General features: G+C 40.8%; 1 protein-coding gene across 2 annotated transcripts in view; it reads left to right on the forward strand.

The window, feature by feature from the left end:
* Positions 1 to 389: 389 nt before the first annotated feature.
* The window catches only part of EPHB1 (EPH receptor B1), a 360,618-nt gene continuing 348,368 nt past the window's right edge, over positions 390 to 12,639 (forward strand). For both annotated transcript variants that reach the window (XM_070945401.1, XM_070945402.1), the window contains exon 1: positions 390 to 462. In XM_070945401.1, coding sequence (XP_070801502.1) covers positions 390 to 462 — 73 coding nt within the window. The remainder of the gene's footprint in view (positions 463 to 12,639) is intronic.

Here is a 12,639-nt window from a genome sequence, read left to right on the forward strand (position 1 = left end):
CTTCAGCTTCAGCGGCTGATCTTGTTCTCACTGTACTCTACTACCGCTTGCAATGTGACACTAGAATATAGACACTCTTTTTTTCTCACCCACACACACATCACACCTCATACACACACACACGCACGCATACAGACACCGGCACATACCTACACACACTTGCACACATACACACGCATGCACGCACGCACTCACTCACGGACCCACGCGGTGGACTCGGTATTCCGGAGTGGAGTTGTTCAGGATATCTCTCTATATATATAAATATATATTGAATTATAGAGAGAGAGGGAGAGAAGGAAAAAGCGACGGGGAAGGAACTAAATCTGGTCCAACAAGGAACTATTTCCTTTCTTCTTTTTAAACCTGCACCCCGTTTCTTCTGCATCATGTTTGGGGCACCCACGGCACTGGATTTTGTTGTGCTTTTCTGCTTGGCATCTGCAATTGCAGCTGTGGAAGGTAACAAAATATCAACGAAAGGGAAGCGAGTGGGCGGGTGGAAAGAAAACTTTTTTTTTTTTAAACGACAATATTCGCCGGATTGTTCAGTTTGCTGTTGATACTCGCGGGAGGAGGGAAAGCCCTGCTCGGTTCCGTTGCTCTGCCTGCCTCTTGCCCGCCCCACGCTCGGAGAAAAGACGCGGGGAGCGAGCACCGACTCCACGGGACGTGCCCCCCGGTGGATTTCCCCTGTAGTCCGGCTGCAATGCGGCTCGCCTGCCCTTATCCCGAGATCTGGAAGGCTAGGAAGCTGGGGGCCAGGAAGTGCTTTCCAATCCTTCCCGCTGTGGAGCTCAGAGATGCTTACCGGCGCTCGGAACCGGGCTCCGGTGGCGTTTGCAGGACTCTCCTGCCCCTCTCCCCGAATCTTGCTTGAATTGAGAAGCGGGCTTTTCCCAGGGAGGGGAACGTCGGAACGGTGGGTGCGTGATGGAGAGTAGCCGGGCAAAGCCGGGCAAGGTGTTTGGGGTCGGGGAGAAGGCGGGCAAGGCTTGGCCAAGAGCAAGAGAGGAGCGAAGCGACGACCGGCTCCCAACTTAGTACTCACACCGCCCGTCCTCCCCCGCCCACAGCTGTGCCGGTTTACAATAGATGAAGGGTGGGAAGAGGCTCGGCGTGGTTGGAAGGTGTAACTGTGGGGACCCGATCCTTAATTCTGCCTTTTCGCGTTTCAGAAAAGAAACGCCTGGTATGAACGCGCTGGGCACAAACAGGGCGCTCGCAAATTTGGCCGGTGGTTGGTTTTTTTGTTTTGTTTTGTCTGGAGAGCTTGACTAGAGAAAGAATCGAACCTGGGCGGCGGTCCTGTGATTGCTCTTAACGTGGCAAGAATACAGATGCGTAGCCTACAGGCCATTTCCACCCGTGTGATTGATAGCGTCTTGTACCGTGTCCCGGCGGCCCTCGTGGTGGCGAGGTGAAGGCTGGTTTCGTTAGTGGTTCGACTCGTCCTTCCGTGATCGCTTCTAAGCGGAGCTCCAGCCCGCGTTTCCCGGCCTCAATCTTACTTGGGCTAATTAGGTTCTTGGGATAAGAAAGCCGGCCCTTTCCCCTGTTCATCGGGGCTGTGCTGGGGAACGGGTGCTGCTTTTTCCAGGGAATGAATTAAAACTTCAGCCCTGCCTGGCTTTCCTCTTGGCTGTCTCGGGGAGTAAACTGGGAGACAGTCTCCCCTTTCCAAAAGGAAAAGAAAAATATCAATATCGAAGACGGCCGCCCAAATAAACTTCAACCAAACGAGCGTACCGCGATTTCACTTCCTCGGATGAAGGGTGGGGACAGCCCAGGGGTGAACCTCGGTGGCCATCGCCTCGGTGGGCGCCCCTATTCTAGTGGGCAGAATCGCTATCAAAACTCAAGGGGGGATCCAAGGGAAGGAACGGGGGGAAGCCGAGAAGGAGGTGCTGTTGGTGTAGCTTTGATGATGAATGATAAACGTGACCATTCAGAAGATGTTCCCCGGTTGCAATTAAACAGAACCGCGAAAACCGCTTAGCTGGCGGCTCCCTGATTGATGCAACAGGGTAGGAAAACTTGGGACGCTTAGAGACCAGACCGTGCCTTCCCTAAACCACCGGACCTCTGATAATTCTTCACAGGGGGACTTTATTCTGTGAATAGCAGAAGAGAAACGTCAAAGCCCCCCCCCTCTCCTTTTTGTTTAGAGCTGCGGGGATCCACCTTGCGGATCCCCACCCCGCCTTCATCCGCGATGAAAATGACGGATGAGATTAAGTGGAAGGAAGCGTTTGGCGAGCCCTTTCTCTCTCCTCCCCCTCTCTCTTCCCCTCCTTCTCAGAAGGCGATTTTCTTCTTGCGCGCTGATCTTCTCCCAGCTGGTTGCTTTGCGGGAGCTCTTTATTTAAGAAATTGCTTAGATGCAAGGGAGGAGCCTGGCTAGCCGCTAAAGCAGAAGGCGAGCCCTCTCGAGTCTCGTCGTTGACGGCGGCTTTATTGCAGGCAATTAGACGGGAGGAGGAGAAGGAGGAGGGGCAGCGACGTTTATAAGAAAGACACTTTCAGTGGAATTTTGGCTGTTTTGTTTCCCCTTGCAAAAAAACCAAAACAAATAAATTAGCTTTTGGCAACAGGCATTTTCTGCAGTTAAACTAGGGAGGAAACTCTTGAACTGGGCAGGACAACAGGGCAGCTGTATTAAAAAAAAATTAGGAAGGAAAAAAAACAAACCTGAATTTGTTGGACCCGGGAAAGGAGGGGGTGCCTAGAAAATAGTCTGGCATCTTCATGATAGCCTGAAGAGCCGAAGTTGTTTATATGTCTGCTTTTGTTCTTAGACTTGTGCAAGTGAAGGCAGTACAGTTTGCACAGTTTGAAAATGAAAAGAAATAATAAACATGAGAATGTGTCAGTTGGGGATGGCTAGGATGGCAGGACCATTAAATGGATATATATGGTTGGCTTGCAAAATGTACCCAGGGTGTTCATAAATGGTTCCTCATTAAGTTGTAGAGTGATACCCACTGAGGTTGTGCATGGTTTAGCCATGGATCTTCTTTTGGCTTTTAGAAGAAAAAAAAAAATCACTTCAAAGATAAGGTGGAGGCACGTATATAAAATTTATAGGCAAAGTGGATTGGAATAGTTGATGCTGCAAAGGGTAGCAGTAAAATTCAAAACCATCTTGATAGTAGCAGCATCTGCAGCGATGGGCAAAGGGTGCAGACTGGCATCAGCAGCGTGGCAGTGTTGTGGTGTAAGCCCCACCTTCTGTGTTCATCACAACATTGCATGCGTGGCCCAAGGGACAAAGTTTGCAATGGGTTCTCACCAGCACTCCACTAATGGCAATGAGTTCCTGTGGATGCCGCTGCTCAGTCAGTTAGAGAAATGGATGGGCAATAAATAGTTGAAATGTAATGGAAAGAAATACAAGTTTTATACAAATCAAAACAAAGGTGTAGCAAGGTGATATTTGGCAGCACTTGTTAAAAAAAAGAGGCTATATCATATATGCCTAAAATCTAATCATATGTGAATGAGCAGTGTGATTTTCTGCAAAAAGGACAAATGTTGTAATAGGCTGTATCATTTCTATTGAAATCACTTGTTGACATGGGCCACCATATAAATTGGAAAAATAAGTAAATTACAAGAAGTAATTGTTCTGTTTTATCCCATGTTAGTCTCCCGCCTTCATATTGAACCCAGTTCTGGACATCAAACAGGAACATGTTCAGGGAAGGTTGTCAGGATGATCAGGGACTAGAAACTAAAACTTACAAATAGAGGTTGAAAGAATTTGAAATGTTTAGCAATGAAGTAAGAGTATGATCACACTCTTCAAAATACCTGAAAGGATGTTATATAATATATTGAATGTGACCAAATAGAAGAAATAGACTGATGGATTTAAGTTACAAGTAGTCAACCTTTACTGAATGTCAGTCCAAAAAATGCTGGTAATTGTAGGGGCTATTCAAATAGTGGAATTAATTACCCAGAAAGGAGAAAGAAATGTATCCTCCACTGGAGATATTCAGGAAAATGCCTGAACCACCATCTATTCTGGATGCTTTCATGTGGATTTCTGCACTGAAAAACAAAAGGGATTTAATGATTGAAATGTCCTCTCCCATGTTCATGCTTTTAGGTAGTACGGTATTTGCAACACTGTTATTTCCCTACTGCACCAAGTACTTTTGACATTTAAAAGTTTCTTTTAAAAACAGGCTTGTATCCTTTCTGACTATAGTCTGAAATAGCTATAGTAATTTATAAAAAGGCATGCTTAGATTTTCATAAGTGATGATGTCTGAAAGCTAATTTTTAAAAACTCAAACACCTCCAGTAAGTTACTGAAAAGGCAATAACTCTGCTTTTCACTTGCTCTTGTACTCTGAAAGCTATTTGCACACAGGTTACGCCCTGCAAAAAACTAATCACGTTCTGATACTCTTAAGGTATAGAAAGCAGATCTATGAATCACCCTCTACTCCAGTCTCAAATTATGAATGGTTGCAGCTAATTTTCTCCTTATCCCCCACCCCCATCTCCCCCTTTTGGAAATCTCAAGGGGGTGGAATTAAATTAATCCCAGAGCAGACAGCTTAAATCATTCCTAGCAACCATCGTGAAAAAGTGTTTTAAATCTTGATAGAGCGAGGAGGAAGGGATAAACTGGGAGTGGTGAGGCTTGGTTGTGCTGCATAGTTTTTGCAATACCTGCATCTTTGTTTGAGACCCAGGGTGGCTTCAGGATTATAGGATAGTTAGAATGCCTTTGTAAGAAGCAAGAGAAGGAGAGGAAACAATGAGAGCATGCTGTTAGAATATTATGTTGGCAAGACTGAGTTTGTGGCAGAAAAGTATCTCTTAGCATCTGTAGCAGACACTAGAAAGGAAGAAAAAGCATAACATTACATTGGAATCATTCAAATCAAGTAGAGATGTCTGAACATTTCCAAAACTTTTGTGCAGGATCAAAATATTTACAGGAACATTAGCTTGGGCTACTTTCCTTCCATGTGGGGTGAAGTGAAATGTTAAGATGAGTGGTTTGTGTGGTTTGTGAGTGTAAGTATGTGTGTATATGCATTGCTTCTTAAAAGTTTTGATAATTCTTAAGGAATTTAAAAATATAGTTCATCAGTTTTGCTTGGATTTTTCAAGTAATGTTTTGTTAAAATTTGATGAAATATCTTAAATATTAAAGAAGATTTAAAAACCATAGACATATTCAGACATACATAGAATATTTGATATTTCTTTATGCATTGGATAAGAGTTGGCAGCTGCATGTCTGAAGAACTACAGCTGTCAGGTGTGAAAGACGCAATGGTCCAATTAAACTGATTTATTGCTAAAAAGCCTATGCACAGAAATCTTCTCAATGGTTAGCATCTACTGGTGGTGGTGATGGACTTAGTCTACTTGTGGTTAGTTGGAATTCTAGGCTTGTCTCTCTTTTACTCTGTCCCCAGGTTCTGCCACTCCTATATCAACTGAGAAATCCTTTTTTCTAAATATATAATGAGAATGCTTGTAACTTTGGGGCTTGGAACACATTATAAAGTATAAAATGGCTTAATTGACATATGCTTGTTTTCATAAGCCCAAACACTGATGACTCCAACTCAACTGATAGGAAGTTAGGGAAGTTGAAGGTCTAACAATCTGGGAGTTCAGGAAGGCTGTTCTGTTTTTCAGTGCTAAAGAAATTAACCTTCTATCTCAATTTTCATAGCATCTAAATTTATGAGGACATGAAGATGAAATCTTTCAACAGGGCACTTCAGTTTTCAAAGGAAACATATCCTTTTCATAAAAGTAATCTTCTCCATGACCTGCTGTTTTATAAAAATACAATACAACAGTATCCATTAAAATAGTTTAAAACTGACCTCTAATACCAGAGTCCACTGGAATTGGGCAGCCAATATGAAATAGCAAGAGTGCTTTCAGATCAACTACAAAACAATAATGAAACCCATATTTTCATAACTTGCCAACTAAATCCTAGCAGAACAATCTCATAACTATCCAGTTACAAAAAAAAGTCCATAGTCCAGGCATCTGTTTTGTATGCTTGCAGTTATATTAGCAATAGGACCCGCAGCATGACTGTCACTTCCCTGAAGATGAGAATGAGTGGACAGTTTGAATTCTGCTTAAAACAAACTGGAAGCCAATAAAGATTGCGTAATATAAACTCTTGACAGATGGATCTCTATGTGAACTTTGGGCTCATCTTCCAGACTTTGCCAAGTAATCCACAGGAATATTCTGGAACCTGCAAGGTTTATGGTTCCTATTTCTTTCATAGTATAGTGTGAGGATTTTATTTGACTAATTTATTTGTACAAGTTGCTGTTTTGCCTGATTTCTTTTGTATTTTTTTTTAAAATAATGAAAATGAACTCTGACAGCATGAAATATTAAACCACTTTTCTTAAAGAAAAACATTTCACTTGAATTAATATGGAAGACCTGTTTGCCTCTGCATGGTAATCTTTGTGATTTCATACATGTAGTCTGTTCTTGATGTTGCAGTCACATTCATATCCTCTTAAGAGATTCTTAATTAGTCCATTAGTTCAACTCTTCCATGTAAAAGAAGATGCATGGGAAGATTTCCCAAACCTCCAGCGTTTCTTGGAAAACAAAGGAGGGGATATATAGTAAGTCCTTCATCAGATTCTTCCATGAAGTCCTATGTTACTATTAGCTATTTGACAAAGTATTGTAGTTTAGATTTGTACATATTTCACACAAGCTTTTTCCATTTGACAGCTTCTCCCTGCCGTGACATGCCTTGTGTCTCCATTGCTCTCCAGTATTATGGAGAATCATCTAAAATGATTGAGCCCTCCCTTTCTTCTCCCCTTCAATAACTTATCTATTCCTATAGATGTTCCAACTTGGAACATTTCATAGCATGTAACTTTTAAAATGATCTTTCTTCTGAATGTTTTTTAATCTCATGCTATTCAACATTTCTTTGTGAAACACGGATGTATCATTTCTACCCTGCAAGCAAGTTAGTACCATAGGTGGCATTTCATTCATTTGGCTAGCTAGTTTCCAAAGATTTTGTGTTAGTATATTTGGGGAGAAAAGTATGAAATTTTGCAGATTTGCTAGATTTGAGAGCAGTGAGACTATCTTTTTGGAGAAAATGGTCCTCACTTTTGTTTTGGCATTCTTTTTGAGTCTTCACTTTATCATTTCTGCCATATGATAAATATAAGTGCCCACCTCCTGAGAGATGCTTGATAGTGAGTTGGGTGACATATACAATTTATACATAAATAAAAATAAAATAAGTTGCCTTTGTTAATGATCAGCTAGTTTCTTAAAACTTGTGCGCATTCATTAGATACATGGATGGATTGGGATGATCCGGTAATGTAAAGGAATTGATAGGTTTTCTTCTTTTTCTTGAAGGGATGAAGGGAATTGTGTGTGCATAAGGGTTCACACTTGCTCAGATACCAGAGAATGGCATCTGAACATGAATGCAGAAGACATGTCTCAGTTGGCTAGTTTGGAGATAGTAAAAACAAACATTGATTATTTGGAAGTGCTGAATAAGTGTTCCAGTGTTCCACTGTATCATGCTGGATTAGATGTACAACATTAGACTGGTAGTAAAAAGGCAGTCAGAAATGGAGTGTATTGAAGGTTACGCTAAAAAGATTAAGTAACATATGAGCTGGTTGTCTAGAAGAGTGCACTGGTGGGAATTCATCCATCACCCTATGCTGCTATGTTTTGTTTGGATTTGACATCGCTTATTGCATTAACTCTGCCATTATGGTCTATAAACCATGGCTTATGACAGTGCTGAAGATGAAGACAACAATTGTAGTTGATTTAATATTTTTTCAGCATCAATCACTGATTGGCTGTAATGTGCTTCTGCAGGCTGATGAAGTGCTGAAGTTCTATGTGATCATAGGAAAATCAGGAATGTATTGCACTAAATGTTTGAATAAGGTGTCCAGAATATATTGACCGTGATTTAAAAATCTGCAGGACTTGCAATTGAACTAATGTGTTGTATGTTTGGGGTCTTGGAGTTGCTGAAAAATGGTAAATTTCTTTAAAATTGAGACTTCCTGGGTTCTTGTGGATTCTTGAATAATAGGATCCTGTGTGATATTTTTTGCCTGTGAACACATGGTATTTTTAGAAAGTAACCAATGTGAAAGATTGAATTCATCTTGCCTCATGCTTTTCTTTGAGAAGACTTTGTAAAATAACAACATACAGCTTGATCTTTATGACATGCAGATACCTATCAATTGATCTCTGGCTTTTTTCGACTTTTCCAACTTTATGATAATATGTTTAGATCACTTAAATAGATTAAACCAAGAACAAATTGTGTTTGGTATTGGGTATTTTGCATCTTTTAAAAGTTGTACACAGATTTTGACTCTTGCGATCTAGTATAGTTGCCTATGAAAATAAGTAGAAATCTGGCCTGAAAATAGCCCTCAGATGTATCTGTATCACAGATCAGAAAATCTGTGAAAGAGTGGCTCAGAGATCATTGAATGATTTCAGCAAATTTGTAGTGAGTTGTTATTAGTCTTTCATGCAGAAGCAAGGTGACCCATTTTCATCCAAAAGGTAAAAAATGATTTAGACAAAGACCTTGAAATGTTGTATAGGCGAAGTATCTTTCCGCCATTCAGTGAAACAACCTATCTCCCCTAGGCTTCAGCATTACAGCTTTAAAAAAAAAATGCATTCATTTTAATTGTATTATTCTACTGACTAAGCTAGAGGGCTATTGGGTTGCAAAAAAAAATGTGGATTGTTGTAACACTTGTGCAAAATAAATATTTCAGTTGATAAATCCTGTGATATTTAAATCATATTATAAATTAATAATTTAAATTATTCTGGTTTGTATCATTACAATATTATTTCCTCCCCTCCATCCTTCTACTACCTACCTACCTATCTGCATAGCTGCCTCATGCAGATGTTGGCTGGCTGTGCAGTTGCATAGATCAAATCCTGTTTAGGCAACTAATTCAACTCTTGAGACTAAAAAGGTGCCCGACTCAATCCTAGTTATTGAGCCAGATATCTAGGTACAAATATCCATATGTTTTTTGTCCCTTCCTTAGCCTTTCCTGACTTTGCAATGGATATGGTAAGTAGCCACACTGTGCTACTTACCATATCCTACTTTTGATTGGGAGGCTATTAGTAGCTATCTCTTGCCATTGAATTGTAATTCTGAAAAACCTATTCATTGCAGCCTTCAAAATCCATTGCCATCAAGTATTCTAATATAATTTCCAAGAAATTTCCCTACTTTCTCTTAAAGATCTCTAGTCAGTTTCCCACCATCTCCCATTTGGCCTCTAAATTTATCAGACAAAACAGTTTAAAATCAGGCCATGCAAATGACTCAAAGGTTATGTCCTTCACCATAGAGCATTTCAGCTTTAAAACTGCAGTTTTAAAGGAGCCTTCTTAACTTTTTTGCTGAACAGTTTAGTAAGGCGGAGGGCAGATGGAATAATCTTCAATAGCATCTGGGTTATTTTCATATTGCCTGAAGAAATAATGGAGCAGTTGAGCATGAGCGAAGTCCTCTGATTTGCTTGGCTTCCATTGTCATCTCTTAAAATTACGGTCCTAAAATATGCTTTTGTAAAGTTTAAAAGATTTTGAGATGTAGGAGAATTCTACCAGCCTCTAAACATTAGTGTATATTTTATTAAATGTTTGTTACCTGGGGCACAGTTCTTCTTCTTTCTCTTTGGATTAAAATAGAAGGCCATTTCACTCCTGTACCAGAGCAACGATATTATATAATTTGTTGATAATACAGAGATATGGCTCACAAGGAACCTAATACATGTATAGTTGTATCCACAAAATCTTTATCCTTAAGCCATTTATGATCAATGTGCAATTGTTCCCTGAGTGGCATTGGGTTAGGAGAAGTCAAATGGAATTTATATATAGGAAACTGATTCACCAGAGGTTAAGCACCTTCTAAATTTATTATACCGCCAGTTCTCTTAAACCTCTGTGGGATGCTTTAATTTCACACACTTCTCAGTATTAATCTCTGTACTAGCCAAGGAGAAGCTTGGTGATTCTCCTTCAGTTCTGGCAGAGAGCTCCCAAAAGGATCCCTTATGTTTTCACCCCCAGATACATACAGACCCCCAAATTAGCTAAGAGATCTAAGCGTTGCAAAAGCTTTGAAGTAAATCCAAGGGGATCTCATGTTGTAAATTCTAGGTAATGCTTCCAAGTGCTTGAGGAAATAGCACAGCTGGTATTTTCAACAATTCCCCCTTTTTAAAAAAAGCATTTGAATTACTATTGTGTATCAAGCCTAAGCTATTTATGTTGTTTCCATTTCAAGCCTAGCATCACTGAGTATTTGAAAGGGGCGGAAGAAAACAGATTGGTTTTTTTTTTAAAAAAATCCATAGAATTTATCCCTTCATAATGTAGCGTTTTATTGGAAGGAGTGGGGAGGAAAAGAAGTAAAAGTTATTTTACCTGGGGTACTTGAGTGTGTAATACAAAGAGGCACTCGGATGCCAGGGTGCTATGCTGTGTCCTACTATGAAAAATGGAACAATGGAAAGGTGCTTTCTTTTGTAGGCTATGATCTATATGACTCATGCTGTATGGAGCGTGATATGCTATTATGTGCTGCAAATACTGAAAGGGAATCTTTTTTTCTGGCATTCAAAAATAAGACTCTATTCGAGTCTTGCTATGCTGCCTATGAAATGGTGCAAATTAATATGCAGATATTTGTTCTCCAACTGCTACCCCTAATAATGTAATGGAAGGCGAAAGCAAAGGACTGATGCTGTGGGATTTTTTCCACAACAGGACAAACTGTATCATCAACAGAGTGGCAGGTAAAGTGATGGACCTTCATTGCTCTGGAGGTGAATTCAATTTGCTTTTAAAAAATGATATATCAGCTTTTATGCTGGACATTGTTGTTGTTGTTGTTAGTTGTGAAGTCGTGTCCGACCCATCGCGACCCCATGGACAATGTTCCTCCAGGCTTTCCTGTCCTCTACCATCTTCTGGAGTCCATTTAAGCTCATGCCTACTGCTTTTCTGCTGGACATTGTTGTTGTTGTTAGTTGTGAAGTCGTGTCCGACCCATCGCAACCCCATGGACAATGTTCCTCCAGGCTTTCCTGTCCTCTACCATCTTCCGGAGTCCATTTAAGCTCACGCCTACTGCTTCAGTGACTCCATCCAGCCACCTCATTCTCTGTCATCTCTTTCTTCTTTTGCCCTCAATCTTTTCCAGCATTAGGCTCTTCTCCAGTGAGTCCTTCCTTCTCATTAGGTGGCCAAAGTATTTGAGTTTCATCTTCTCTAAAGAACAGTCAGGTTTGATTTCCTCTAGGACTGACCGGTTTGATCGCCTTGCAGTTCAAGGGAGTCACAGGAGTCTTCTCCAGCACCATAGTTTAAAGGCCTCAATTCTTTGGTGTTCAGCCTTCCTTATGGTCCAACTTTCACAGCCATACATTGCAACTGGGAAAACCATAGCCTTGACTATATGCACTTTTGTTGGCAGGGTGATGTATCTGCTTTTAGTATACTATCTAGATTTGCCATAGCTTTCCTCCCCAGGAGCAAGCAACTTTTAATTTCTTGGCTGGAGTCCCCATCTGCAGTGATCTTGGAGCCCAGGAAAATAAAATCTGTCACTACCTCCATTTCTTCCCCATCTATTTGCCAGGAATTGAGAGGGCCGGATGCCATGGTCTTAGTTTTCTTAATGTTGAGTTTCAAGCCAACTTTTGCACTTGCCTTCTTCACCTGCATCAAGAGGCTTTTTAGTTCCCCTTCACTTTCTGCCATTAGAGTGGTATCATCTGCATATCTGAGGTTGTTGATATTTCTCCTGGCAATCTTAATTCCAACTTTTTATTCATCTAGCCTCTCCTTTCTCATGATGTGCTCTGCATATAAGTTAAATAGGCAGGGCGTCAGTATACAACCTTGCTGGACTCCTTTCCCAATTTTGAAACAATCAGTGGTTCCGTGTCCAGTTCTCACTGTTGCTTCTTGACCCGCATATAGGCTTCTCAAGAGACAAATAAGATGGTCTGGTACTCCCATCTCTTTAAGAACTTGCCACAAGTTGTTGTGATCCACACAATCAAAGGCTTTAGCATAGTCAATGAAGCAGAAGTAGATGTTTTTCTGGACCATGACCCAGGTTATTGGCAATTTGATCTCTAGTTCCTCTGCCTCTTCGAAAGCCTACCTGTATTTCTGGTAGTTCTCGATCCACATATTGCTGGAGCTTAGCTTGTAGGATTTTAAGCATAACCTTACTAGCATGTGAAATGAGTGCAATGGTACAATAGTTTGAACATTATTTGGCATTGCCTTTCTTTGGAATTGGAACGTAAACTGACCTTTTCCAATCCTGTGGCCACTGTTGAGTTTTCCAAATTTGCTGGCAAATTGAGTACTTTTAAGATTTTGAATAGCTCAGCTGGTATACTGTCTCCTCCACTAGCTTTGTTGTTGCTCAGACTTCCTAAGGTCCATTTGACTTCACATTCTAGGATGCCTGGCTCGAAGTCAGTGACCACCCCATCATGGTTATCAGGGATGTTAAGCTCGTTCTTGTATAATTCTTCTGCCACC

Source organism: Pituophis catenifer, unplaced genomic scaffold, assembly GCF_029215685.1.
Source record: "Pituophis catenifer annectens isolate HBS135680 unplaced genomic scaffold, rPitCat1.0.hap2 SCAF_6, whole genome shotgun sequence".
Lineage (NCBI taxonomy): Eukaryota > Metazoa > Chordata > Lepidosauria > Squamata > Colubridae > Pituophis > Pituophis catenifer.